The sequence below is a fragment of the Ruditapes philippinarum genome, unplaced genomic scaffold (assembly GCF_026571515.1).
Source record: "Ruditapes philippinarum isolate M1 unplaced genomic scaffold, ASM2657151v2 ctg3517_1_1_1_1, whole genome shotgun sequence".
Taxonomy (NCBI): Eukaryota; Metazoa; Mollusca; class Bivalvia; order Venerida; family Veneridae; genus Ruditapes; species Ruditapes philippinarum.
This window is the reverse complement of record NW_026857532.1, coordinates 70,028-84,679: the sequence shown is the minus strand read 5'-3', so window position 1 is coordinate 84,679 and position 14,652 is coordinate 70,028. Positions and strand designations below refer to the sequence as shown.

The 14,652-nt window shown below is 34.7% G+C and overlaps 1 protein-coding gene across 2 annotated transcripts in view; it reads right to left on the bottom strand.

Moving 5' to 3' along the window:
* LOC132750097 (glutathione peroxidase-like) overlaps positions 1-14,652 on the bottom strand; it is a 61,916-nt gene that overhangs the window by 24,146 nt on the left and 23,118 nt on the right. For both annotated transcript variants that reach the window (XM_060740036.1, XM_060740035.1), the window contains exon 3: positions 10,602-10,749. In XM_060740036.1, coding sequence (XP_060596019.1) covers positions 10,602-10,749 — 148 coding nt within the window. The remainder of the gene's footprint in view (positions 1-10,601; positions 10,750-14,652) is intronic.

Sequence of the window (14,652 nt, the reverse complement as noted above, 5' to 3'; positions counted from 1 at the left end):
CCTTTAAGTGTGACCTTGACCTTGTAAGGAAAATCAGTACCTCCGGGCGGGGCCAATTTTGATCTCAGTGCTTTTATTTTAACAAACTTGGTAGACACTCACCAGAAGATGTTTAATGCTTAATATCTAAGCTCTATCTCTTTGGGTTTTTTAAAGAAGATTTTTAAGTTTTTTCTATATACATATAAGGTAAAGCAATGACCCCCCTGGGGCGGGGCCAATTTTGACCCCCAGGGCTTTTATTTGAACAAACTTGATAGACACCCACTAGAAGATGTTCATGCCAAATATTTAAGCTCTAGCTCTTTCGTTTTTTTAAAAGAAGATTTTTAAGTTTTTACTATATAAATATAAGGAAAATCAATGACCCTACCCCCCCTCTCCCCCCGTGCAGGGCCAATTTTGACCCTGGGACTTTTATTTGAACAAACTTGGTAGACACTTATTCGACAATGTTTCATGCCAAATATTTAAGCCCTCATTCTTTCTGTTTTTTAAAGAAGATTTTTAAAGTTTTTACTATATACATATAAGGAAAAGAATGATCCCCTGGGGCAGGGCCAATTTTGACCCCAGGGCTTTTATTTGAACAAACTTGACAGACACTTACTAGAAAATGTTTCATGCCAAATATCTAAGCTCTACCTCCTTGGGTTTTTTAAAAGAAGATATTTTAAGTTTTTTCTTTCAGTTGACATGGCAACCAGAGTTCTGCATGGAATTAAATTCTTTGAATAATTTTTAAAGGTGACCACCAAAGGACCATTCTTGTGAAGTTCGGATGAAACTGGCTTAGCGGTTTATGAGATGTCGTTTAAAGTAAAATTTTACGGACGACGGACAAACTGCTGGACAAAAAGTGATCACAAAAGCTCACCATGTCACTTTGTGACAGGTGAGCTAAAACAAGAGCTGTCGGTAGGACAGCACGCTCGACTATTCTAAGTGCTTGATAGTAAAAGAGCCTTGATAATGATAAATTTTTTAAGTTGACAAAAGGGCTAATTTTTTGTTATAAATTCATGTTATAGGCCTTAGAGAGAGTCTAATTATACAGTATTGGCTTGACTATTCGGAAGGTAATGTCACAAGGGTGTTTTATTGAGTATAATAATACTAATTACCTATGAATACATAAATTTGACAGAAAAGGTACAAAGGCTTGTTATTAAGATGTTTTATCAAGTAAATCACTGCTTTATTATTATAAATGCATAAAATTGTCCCAAAAAAGGCACAAACCCTTCAGTACTTATTGAGATAACACGGCTTACAAGCAAAACTTAACCATGAATTTCTAAGTTGAAAAAGGGGAGAAAAATCAGCCTAAATGCAAGATAGAATTATGGATCTTTGTCAGTGACCTACAATTATGACCCTAAATGCATATGTGAAGTTTTAAATAAATATCTTTAATAGTTATTGAGATATGTAAAACTTGCATGTAAACATTAACCAAGAGACTAAGTAGAAAAGGGGATATGAATCAGCCTTAATGCAAGATAGAGTTATGGAACTTGGTCAGTGACATACAATTATGACCCTCCAATTATGACCCTAAGTGCATGTGTAAAGTTTCAAGTAAATATCTTTGAAGACCTTTAACCTTTAACCAAAATTTCTAAGTTTCAAAGGGGCAAATAATTCTGCAAATATTGCAGGCAGAGTTATGCAGTTTTGCAAACTGATGTACATTGTTACTATAAAAAAGTATTTTAAATTTCAATTGAATATCTCAAGCAATAATTGAGATAATTATTTGACTTTACAAAAAAACTTTAACCAAAATTTCTAAGTTCCAAAGGGCCATAATTCTGTCAATATTGTAGGCAGAGTTATCCAACTTGTCAATCTGATGTACCTTGTTACTATAAATAAGTATTGTAAGTTTCAATTGAATATCTCAAGCAATAATTGAGATATTTGACTTTACAAAAAACTTTAACCAAAATTTCTTAGTTAAAAAAGGGCATAATTCTGTCAATATTGTAGGCAGAGTTATCCAACTTGTCAATCTGATGTACCTTGTTACTATAAATAAGTATTGTAAGTTTCAATTGAATATCTCAAGCAATAATTGAGATATTTGACTTTACAAAAAACTTTAACCAAAATTTCTAAGTTAAAAAGGGGCATAATTCTGTCAATATTGTAGGCAGAGTTATCCAACTTGTCAATCTGATGTACCTTGTTACTATAAATAAGTATTGTAAGTTTCAATTGAATATCTCAAGTAATAATTGAGATATTTGACTTTACAGAAAACTTTAACCAACGCAGACGCCGACGCGGACGCTGACGCCGACGCCGGGGCGACTACAATAGCTCTCATATTCTTCGAATAGTCGAGCTAACTAGAGCGATCAGTAATCACATGTGTCGCCTCATGATGGCCAATTTCATGTTGGGACAAATTTTGTGACAGACGGACAGACAGACGGACAGTGCACAACTAGACTTGGTACTGATCATTCCTGTAAAGTTTGGATAAAAGTGCACCAGTAGTTAATGAGGAGTAGTCCGGACAAGCTTTTGCGTATCTGGTAACACACAGAAAAAAACACCTTTTTATCAAAGGGCCATAACTCCGCCAAAAATCATTCAACCAGAAAACCCGTGCAATATGCGCAAGGACTTGAGCTACAGATTAATCCTGTAAAGTTTCATTGAAATTGCATTAGTGGTATAAGAGAAGTAGTCCGGACAAACTTTAAAAATAAAAATTATTAAAGGGCCATAACTGTGACAAAAATCGTTGAACCGGAAAATGCTGACAATATGCACAACTAGACTTGGTACTGATCATTCCTGTAAAGTTTGGATGAAATTTTGCAGCACCAGTAGTTTATGAGGAGTAGTCCGGACAAGCTTTTGTGTATCTGGCAACACACAGAAAAAAACACCTTTTTATCAAAGGGCCATAACTCGGCCAAAAATCATTCAACCAGAAAACCCGTGCAATATGCGCAAGGACTTGAGCTACAGATCAATCCTGTAAAGTTTCATTGAAATTGCATTAGTGGTATAAGAGAAGTAGTCCGGACAAACTTTAAAATTAAAAATTATTAAAGGGCCATAACTCTGACAAAAATCATTGAACCAGAAAATGCTGACAATATGCACAACTAGACTTGGTACTGATCATTCCTGTAAAGTTGGATGAAATTGCACCAGTAGTTTATGAGGAGTAGTCCGGACAAGTTTTGTGACGGACGGAGGGACAGACAGACGACGGAGAAGTGATCCCTCTATGTCGCCACTACTCCGTAGAGGCGACACAAAAAAGAAAAGTTGAAAATATGTTAGTATGTCTCTGAAAATCAAGAAAAAAATTAAATATATGTACCCTTTTTTGTTGTTTATTGTTATAAAGTATTTCTGCGTAAAACACGATACTTTTTTAACCCCCTATGAAGAAGACGGGGTATATTGTTTTGCTAATGTCTTTCTGTCTGTCTGTCGGTCGGTCTGTCCTTCGTTAGACCACATGGTTTCCGCTGATTATCTTGAAAATTATTTATCACAAAGTCTTCATATTTCACATAGTGATTGTTCATAACTAGTAGATGACCCCTATTGATTTTGGGGTCACTAGATCAAAGGTCAAGGTCACAGGGGCCTAAAATGTCTACTTGTTTTCCGCTGATTATCTTGAAAAGTATTCATCACACCGTTTTCATATTTCACATGGTGATTGGTCATAACTAGTAGATGACCCCTATTGATTTTGGGGTAAAAGGTCAAGGTCATAGGGGCCTTAAATGTCAAAATGGTTTCCGCTGATTATCTTGAAAAGTATTCATCACAAAGTCGTAATATTTCACATGGTGATTGGTCATAAATAGTAGATGACCCCTATAGATTTTGGGGTCACTAGGTCAAAGGTCCAGGTTACAGGAATGGTTTTCGCTGATTATCTTGAAAAGTATTCATCACTTAGTCTTCATATTTCACATGGTGATTGGTCATAACTAGCTGATGACCCCTATGGATTTTGGGGTCACCAGATCAAAGGTCAAGAACACAGGGGCCTTAAATGTCAAAATGGTTTCCGCTGATTATCTTGAAAAGTAAATAAATAATTTCACACATTATGGATAAATGCAGCTACATTGTTTTAACCATCCCCATGGTCGTGCAATTTATCGCTATGCTAAATTTTTTGTTTCATCTTGGCCGACAATTTCTTAATTTATTAAATGGCTACTTAAATGGTAGATGATATAAAGTTGAAATATTCATAAAAGATGTAAAGTATTTTTATGATACATGTATTACGAGCAGTATCGACTAACAACAAATAAACCGGTAATTCATGGATATATGGAGCTACCGATTACCCTCATTGATGCCTCAAAAGGGGGCAGCACGTTATAGATAATGGGACAGGTTACGCGCATAGCAGATAAAAATGGTATAGGTATCGTTTTAAAATGTTTAAAAACATAGTTTCTGGACTAACTGCTTCCAAAATTAAATCATGAATGTAGTCAGAAAAGGTTAATAAATCTACTTAGCAAAAAAATTCATTTTAGGTATTTTTAAGTGATAACGGACTCCATTGTCACCTTAAAATAAACAAATCTGTTTCATAATGTTCCTTTTGTATACCAGCATTGCTTATAAATGATCTCTTTTGGTTTTCCCTTTTTCAGGCTAACAAGAGCGCATCTTGTGATGGTATGGGAATCAGTTTTTGTGGTAATTCAATGTCTTTTCAATGATATACAGCAAAAATCAGTGAAAATTCAATAATTTAATCTTCAAGGTCAATGTCATTTTAAGGCCAAGGTCAATATGAGGTTGATATATATTAAGGTCTTTTCCTAAAGAATGTTTTGTTATAACATGAAGTCAATCCATTTAATAATAACAAAGTTACAGCCAGTTACAGCAAAAAAATTTGAAAATTGCATTAATTTGACCTTCAAGGTCAAGGTTATATATGAGTGAAGGTCAAGGTCTGTCTATTTATCTTAAAGGGCCATCCTTAAAGATTATTATGTTCCATTTTGAAGACAATCCATTCAAAAATAACAAAGTTACAGCCACTAAAAGCAAGAAACAAGCAAATTTATGAGTAAAGGTCAAGGTCTGTCTGGTCAACTTGAAGGTCTAACCGTAAAGATTATTATGTTCAAGTCAAAATAACAAAGTTATAGCCACTAATAGCAAAATCAGTGAAAAAAAACAAGCAAAATTTAGACATTTAATTTTGAAGGTCAAGGTCATTTATGGATGAAGGTCTGATTAGTCTGGTCTACTAAAAGGTATTGTCCCAAGGGTTGTTGTTGCCAAGTATGAAGACAAAACACCAAGAACTTAAAAAGTTATGATCAACATACAAGTTTGCGGATGACAACTGCAACGGCAATGGCAAAGACTATATTTCGGTCTGACCTTGGCTAAGAAACTTAACATGTAAACAAATAGTAATTTAATGCTGGGAGTTGTTTATTTCCAATAAATCAAGTAAAAGTCCACCTAAAATAAGTGAATTCATAAATACAAAAGCAAACAATACATTATTTATATATTTATTATTATGGTTGTAGAAACCGAAAGTACAAAATGCCAACCTGACATTAAGTCGGATTTGTTTAAAACAGTGGGCATATTTGAATTACAAATGGTTGTCAGACATATTTTTAATCAAATTTGTTTCCTTTGGATGTCAAATATATACATTTGTTTTACATTATTGAAGATTACACTCTCTGTTTCTGTTTACATCTAAAACCACGTGGTATGAGGTTATTATAGCTAATAGCCGTGGATGTTCCGATTGTGAAGACAGTTCTGTTTGTTTGTTTGTTTCATTTTACACCTTTTCCCAACAGTATTTCAGTCATATAGGCAGGTAGTTTCACCATCGTTCCAGGAGAGTTACACCAGTACTAGACTACCTTCCTTTGTGCTAAACTACCAAAGCATCTCCCGGGGATCGAACCCACGCCAGAGAGGTAACTTGATTAGAAGTCATCGACTCTAACCCCTCGACCACAGAGGTGGTCAATACACCAAGAACATAAAAAGTTATAATCAAGGTTAAAGTTTGCAGATGGCAACAACAATGGCAACAACAAGAATGTAACGATACATCTACTGTTTTTTTGCAAAAAAAGTTAAAAATACTTTTAGACATCAAGGGAGTTAATACATAAAACATAACTTGTACCAAACATTTCTGCTTTACTTCCCTTTAAAAATATCATTTAACTGTTTCATGATCAAAATTTAAACCTATATCAAACCAACAAAAATATGCTAAGCCCATAGACAACCTACGCTTAAGTAACTGGTGAATTAATGGACAGAAAACCAGCCATTACACTTTATTTTTATCCTATTGCCATGGTTTAATGTCAGCCTTCGTCTTTCATGATTAAAGCAGAATGTTAAAGGTTGTGCTACTTTTTTTTTCAACCTGCCTTCAAGATTTTTATTGTAGTTTTGTTTACACTAATTTTATAAAGGTCATATGGTAACTTTCCAGCTTTTCTGATGGAGCAAAAACTGTGCATTATTTCAGGCACGAAAATAGGCACCTGAGTAGAACCACACTAGCCATTAGAAACCATTAGTCACTAGCCACATTCAACCCATATGGTAAGACTGACTACTTGGTTTAAAGTAAACAAGAAATTGAGTCACAAGAAATTTGTGAGTCTATAAAATCATTTGGTATGTGCTGATAGACTTCAGTCTTACAGAAAGGTAGGCAGGCATGCATGCACACACGCAGGCGCGCACGCACACATACACACACACACACACACACACACACACAGAGGTGAATCTAAGATGCGGTGGCACAAAAAAGATAAATTCTAGCACTGGCTATAGATTTTTAACAACACTGCCTGTGAGACTTTTTTTAGGGAGTGTACCCCTTTTAAACAATTTTATTCATTAGATAATTTATGTTGTCCAAGCAACTCCTAATTGAAACAAATCAGAACCTAGTACAATCTTTCAGGTTACAGAACAATGGATTAAGTATTCAAACTTGAATGGCCATTTACTCCACATTAATGCAAATCTGAAGTGTTTGTGTGAAACCTCATAAATGAAAAATCTCATGCTTGACCCACATACATTTTGATAAGATAGCCACTTTGATGACTTTGTCTCAACTTGGTATTTAGATACACAAACATTCAATTGGAAAATTTCCACTCAAATATTTAAATCACACTCTTTTTATAATAACTGTTCAAATTTTGAATTTGTGTGGCTTTTTTTGTTTGTTTTTTCCCACTGATTTTCAGTGATTTGTAACTCTACAAAAAATTGCTTTAAACTAATGACCAAACTATAAAATAACTTGAAAAAAGTAGGACAAAAGCCCCCCCCCCCTTCTAAAAATAACAAGGTGGACAAAATAAACCAAATTACAACTTTAGTACCTTTAAATTTAAGTTTTAATGTAAATTATCTTTTAAAACAATTGCATTTGACTTGTCTCAATACATCAAGTTCCGGAATTAAACTCGAGATTCTCAATAACACTATGGACTGGGGGACTTTTGCCCTACCTTATTTTTGGGGGGGGGGGGGGGGGCTTTTGTCCTATGTAAAATCAAGCTACCAGAGGTATAGGGTCTGGTCAATTTTCATTGATGTGCAAGACTGTGAATGCCTTGTGCAAAATATCTATGCTCTAGGCCGTTTGGTCCTAGAAAAGAAAGTTTATTTCTATTCCTTTTGGTTGCAATGGCAACCAGATTTCTGCATGGAATCAAATTCTTTGAACAACTTTGGAAGCCCTTTACTCACACAAGGATTTATCCTGGCAAGTTTGGTTGAAATTATTCAAGTGGTTTATAATGAGAAGAATTTTTAAGTTCACTATACAATCTTTAACACACACACACACACACAAACATACACAGAGGAGAATCACTATATGCCACCGCATCGCAGATACTGCAGTGGAATAAAAAGCAACTTTAACTATGATAAATATATATTTTAGTTATCATCTACTGACAGATAGATAAATGTACATGTAATAATCATTCCCTGATTCTATCATTATGTTGGCATGACAGAGTGGTTAATGTGTTGGATTAGTAATCAAAGGATCACATTGATAAAAAAGATAGTTACTGTTAATGACAAAATCTTCAGGCAGAAGCATAATCAGAATATAAAAATAAAACAGATGCTCAAAATCAAAAATAACAATAAAGATACCCAAAATAATGGAAGAAACTGCCTTAACTTTTACTAATTTTGCTTCTTGCTGTTTGACAAACATTATTTTCTACAAAATTCCCTGACTTTTCCCTGACTTTTGCTTATTTTTCAAATTTCCCTGACCAATTTCAAAATTCCCTGACTTTTCCCTGACCTTGAAAAAAACTCATTTTTCCCTGACTTTTCCCTGACCGTGGGAACCCTGATAATCTCCAGACTGCCATCTACCCATAGGTCAAGTTTCATAAAAATATGTCCAGTACTTTTTGAGTTATCACTGTTTTTATGAACAGACAGACGGACTGAAGGACACTCTAAAGTTAATATTTGAAACATCCCTGTTACCAAAATATAACATTTTTAAAAGCAAAATTCTTAAAGAGGAGATAACTCTTGAATTAAAGATGCAATTAAATAAAAATTTTCAGCTCTTTTTGACTAATCACAAATATTGTTATATTTGCTATGTTTTAAGCCTATTTGTTGCCAAGGCAACTGATATTTTTTCAAAATAGGAAGAACAGATAAGACATGCATAATCTCAAGACTGCTATCTACCCATATGTCAAGTTTCATAAAAATATTTCCAGTACTTTTTGAGTTATCACTGGATTCAGTTTATGTGTAAAATTTGCCATATTTTCAGTCTATGTGTTGCCATAGCAACCAGAATTTTCAACATAGGAAGAAAAGAAAAAGATGTGCATATAATCTCAAGACTGCCATCTTATGATCTACCCATATGTCAAGTTTCATAAAAATATTTCCAGTACTTTTTGCTTTATCACTGGATCCAGTTAATGTGTAAAATTTGCCATATTTTCAGCCTATTTGTTGCCATAGCAACCAGAATTTTTAACATAAGAAGAAAAGAAAAAGATGTGCATAATTCCAAGACTGCCATCTACCCATATGTCAAGTTTCATAAAAATATTTCCAGTACTTTTTGCGTTATCACTGGATCCAGTGTATGTGTAAAATTTGCCATATTTTTAGCCTATTTGTTGCCATAGCAACCAGAATTTTCAACATAAGAAGAAAAGAAAAAGATGTGCATAATCTCCATACTGCCATCTATCCATATACCAAGTTTCATAAAAATATTTTCAGTACTTTTCAAGTTATCGCGGGATCCAGTTTTGTGGACGGATGGACTGACGGACAGACAGACGGAGGGTAAACCTAAAGTCCCCTCCGGTAAACCGGTAGGGGACTAATACAATTCTTTCCATGATTTTTCCAATGCAGCTTATATAAGTGATATACGTCTATAATTTGAGGGGATATGAGGGTCTCCCTTTTTAAAAAGGGGCATAACTTTTGCAAGTTTCAAAGGAACTGGGATATGACCCTTCATGGAGTGATCTATTAAACAAGAGGGCCATGATGGCCCTGAAATCGCTCACCTGTATATAGGCCCCCGGGCCGGGGCCAATTTTAACCCAGGGGCTTTTATTTGAACAAACTTGGTAGACACCCATTTGAAGATGTTTCATGATAAATATCTAAGCTCTAGCTGTAAGAAGATTTTTTAAGTTTTTACTATACACATATAGGGAAAAACAATGACCCCCCCCCCCTCTGGGCGGGGCCAATTTTGTCCCCAGGGCTTTTATTTGAACAAACTTGGTAGTCACTCACTAGAAGATAGTTCATGATTAATATCTAAACTCTAGCTCCTTGGGTTTTTTAAAAGAAGATTTTTTAAGTTTTTACTTTATACATATAAGGACAATCAAAGATCCCCGGGGCGGCGGACAAGTTTGCGGACGGCAACAGCAACGGCAACGCCGCCAGGACTTATAACAATACCTCTACTTTTTTTTTCAAAAGAAAAAAAAAGTCGAGCTAAAAATGAGTTTGTCTTCTTTAGGGACACCTCTGGTCCTAGGGGTATATAGATGTACAAAGAAACCTGATGAAAGTAGTTTATACTGGTCAGACTGGGCAACTTGTAATTTTGCTTGTTCTTTGTTATCTGTACAGAATAACTAGCATTTTGTGTTAGACATATGATGCTTATCAATCAAATTGGCAAGTAAAAATATGTGCCACACTGGAACTCAAAACTTTACAATCCAAAGATACTATGGTTTATTGACTAAGCTAATGGAACAGGCTTTATATTACATTAAAAATTAGGGTGTTGCTAAGCTTATGTCAGTGGTACACCTAATCTAACAATCCTTTGACATCAAAACAGGACACATAGGTACAGTCTGATTAGGGACTATACTCCACTGTTAGCTGACAAAACTTCCGAATTTTGTAGATATATTCCTGTTAATTCATTTTTACGATTTGAAATAAAAGTTTGGACATATTCTTCCAGGCAATTCAGAAGATTATGGGTTAAAACTTATAATTCTCCCACAGTGTACAATGTTAAAAATAATTACCTGGCCACCAAACTGGTTACAAGGAAAGAGGAGAATGCGAAGACCCTTTGACTCAGCATATTTGACGTGCAACTTTGCAAGCTGAGTGTAGTTCTTCGCAGTCATTCCTCATCTAGATGCTACATTTAATATCAAACACACGTGACCCCTGAAATGAACAAGATCACATTTTGAAATTTTCAAATGTTTTATATACATGTGAAAAGTAACGCAAATAATTATGATTAAAGGTCAGTGGACATATTTACATAGTAATTTTTATATTTTATCCTGTAGAACAAATTACTGTTCTTGTGGAATGAAATGCTTTTTATAGCAAACTTAACACCTTGGGACAAGGGTCTTGGATGCTACACATCATCTTGACGTGGTAGACATTTATGCAAGTTATTTTATAATTCTTCAATGCATGACAATGTTACAGTTTGGAAACTAATGTGTACCTTCAAACTCTTCTTATGAGCATAAATACCTTCAATCTATTAGAGTGACCTTGACCTTGGAAGTAGGGACATGGGTTTTAAACACAACACATGCCAAGTTATTCTAAAATCTTTTGATGCATGACAAAGTTATACTCACGAATGTGACTGTACCTATAATCTCTAATTATGATAATTGTGAACCTTCAAAATTTAAGTGTGACCTTGACCTTTGAAAAGGGATGTGGTTCTTGGATGCCACACAACATTGTCATGTGATAGACTTTTGTGCATAGTTATTTCAAAATCCCTCCATGCAGGACAAAGTTACAGTCTAAACATGATTGTTCTGAAAGTGAGGACGCACAGACTTTAGCCAAGACACATCGTTTTGATATAGTACACATTTGTGCCAAGTTATTTTAATATCCTTTGATGCATGACAAAGTTACAGCCCGGACACCAATGTGTACCTATTAACTCTAATTGTGATAATGTGAAACTTCAAAATGGTTAGTGTGTCCTTGACCTTTGAGGTAGGGACATAATTCTTGGACATGACACATCGTCTTGATGTGGTAGACATTGATTTATGCCTAGTTATTATAAAGTCCTTTGATGTGTACCTATTAACTCTCACTGTGATAATGTGAAACATCAAAATGTAAGTTTGACCTTGACCTTTGAGGTAGGAATGCAACACATCGTCTTGATGTGGTAGACATTTGTGCCAAGCTATTCCAAAATCCCTCAATCAAGGGTGTAGAATTCTGGATTTTTTTGGACTAAAATTTCTACTTGTCCGCAGCTAAAGTTCACTTGTCCAAATAAACAGTAAAAAAAGTTTATTACACTGGTCTTATTTAACAAATGAGTTGTTTACTGGGGTTTTGCTAAAACTCGTATTTGGACACACATGACACGTTTGAACTACATGTGATGTGATATTAGAGTGTCCTTTCTTATAATTGATATCCCTATGTAAAGAGCCGAGTTGGCGGTAACATTCCGCAAACATGATAATAAAGTTTGTCCAAATTATCATCTTTTCGGAGCAGTAAAATTGGTTAACCAGCTATATTTAAACACAGGAATGCGTATGTGGTCATATTCTTCGTCTCTCTGTGTTTTTGATTTACACTTTTCAGATTCTTTTTAGACCTAACCTAAAATTTGTCCATTATGTAACCCAACAATTAATATATGATGCTGTGCCTTTTTTACTAAGGCACCAGTTAGTTTCCTTGATACATTTTCAATCGCCAAACTTGTTTTCCAATAGAAGCGAGAGGCCTCAAACGGGTTGAAATAGCATCTTAAAGTATAGATTTATTTGTGCTGTTGGAGATGTTGTACAAATAAAATTTACGCCTTGTAAACACAGATTAAACAACATCAGAACTAAAACAAGAGGGCCATGATGGCCCTGAGTCGCTCACCAGAAACAACTGCTTTTCAGTGTTGGAATGTCAATATATTCTCATATTAAACTTGAGCATAGAATATGTTTAAACAATATTTTGAAGAAATGCCATGACCTGGGGCATTTAAGCTTTAGCTTAAACAGGGCTAATCAAATTAATATGAGCAAACTTGATAAAAGACTACCTAAGAATGCTACAAAGTTTGGTGATCATCTATCAATTATTTCAGTAGGAAATGATGTTGAAAGGTTTGTTTCTACTTTTAGCTTTAATAGCCCCTAAAAGGGGCAAATCAAATTAATATAAGCAAACTTGATAAAAGAGTACCCAAAAATGCTACAGACAAAGTTTGGTGATCATCCATCAATTGGTTCTGAAGTAGGAGATGTTTAAAGGTTTTTCTATTTTTAGCTTTAGCGGCCCCTTAGAGGGGCCATCAAATTAATGTGAGCAAACTTGATAAAAGATTACCCAAGAATGCTACAGACAAAGTTTGGTGATCATCCATCAATTAGTTCTGTAGAAATAGACAATTATAGGTATTTCTATTTTTAGCTTTTGAGGCCCCTAAAAGGGGCCAATCAAAATAATATTAGCAAACCTGATAAAAGACTACCCAAGAATGCTATGGACAAAGTTTGGTGATCATCCATCAATTAGTTCTCTATAAATAGACATTTTACGGTATTTCTATTTTTAGCTTTAGTGTCCCCTAAAAGGGGCCAATCAAATTAATATGAGCAAACTTGATAAAACACTACCTGAGAATGCTGTCAACAAAATTTGGTGATCATCCATCCATTAGTTCTGTAGGAGAAGATGTTTAAAGGTTTTTCTATTTTTAGCCCTAGAGACCCCTTAAAGGGGCCAATCAAAATAATATTTGCAAAAAAAAGTAAAAGACTACCCAACAATGCTACAGACAAAGTTTGGTGATCATCCATCTATTAGTTCTCTAGAAATATAGACATTTAACGGTATTTCTATTTTTAGCTTTAGTGGCCCCTAAAAGGGGCCAATCAAATTAATATGAGCAAACTTGATCAAAACACTACCCAAAAATGCTACAGACAAAGTTTGGTGATCATCCATCAATTGGTTCTGAAGTAGGAGATGTTTAAAGGTTTTTCTATTTTTAGCTTTAGCGGCCCCTAAAAGGGGCCATCAAATTAATGTGAGCAAACTTGATAAAAGATTACCCAAGAATGCTACAGACAAAGTTTGGTGATCATCCATCAATTAGTTCTGTAGAAATAGACAATTAAAGGTATTTCTATTTTTAGCTTTTGAGGCCCCTAAAAGGGGCCAATCAAAATAATATTAGCAAACCTGATAAAAGACTACCCAAGAATGCTATGGACAAAGTTTGGTGATCATCCATCAATTAGTTCTCTATAAATAGACATTTTACGGTATTTCTATTTTTAGCTTTAGTGTCCCCTAAAAGGGGCCAATCAAATTAATATGAGCAAACTTGATAAAACACTACCTGAGAATGCTGTCAACAAAATTTGGTGATCATCCATCCATTAGTTCTGTAGGAGAAGATAATTAAAGGTTTTTCTATTTTTAGCCCTAGAGACCCCTTAAAGGGGCCAATCAAAATAATATTTGCAAACTTGATAAAAGACTACCCAACAATGCTACAGACAAAGTTTGGTGATCATCCATCTATTAGTTCTCTAGAAATATAGACATTTAACGGTATTTCTATTTTTAGCTTTAGTGGCCCCTAAAAGGGGCCAATCAAATTAATATGAGCAAACTTGATCAAAACACTACCCAAAAATGCTACAGACAAAGTTTGGTGATCATCCATCAATTAGTTCTGTAGAAGAAGATGTTTAAAGGTTTTTCTATTTTTAGCCCTAGAGACCCCTAAAAGGGGCCAATCAAATTATTATGAGCACACTTGATAAAAGACTACCTAAGAATGCTACAGACAAAGTTTAGTGATCATCCATCAATTAGTTCTGTAGAAATAGACGGTTAAAGGTTTTTCTATTTTTAGCTTTAGCGGCCCCTAAAAGGGGCCAATCAAATTCATATGAGCAAACTTGATAAAAGACTACCCAAGAATGCTATAGACAAAGTTTGGTGATCATCCATCCATTAGATTTGTAGAAGAAGATGTTTAAAGGTTTTTTCTATTTTTAGCCCTAGAGACCCCTAAAAGGGGCCAATCAAATTAATATGAGCAAACTT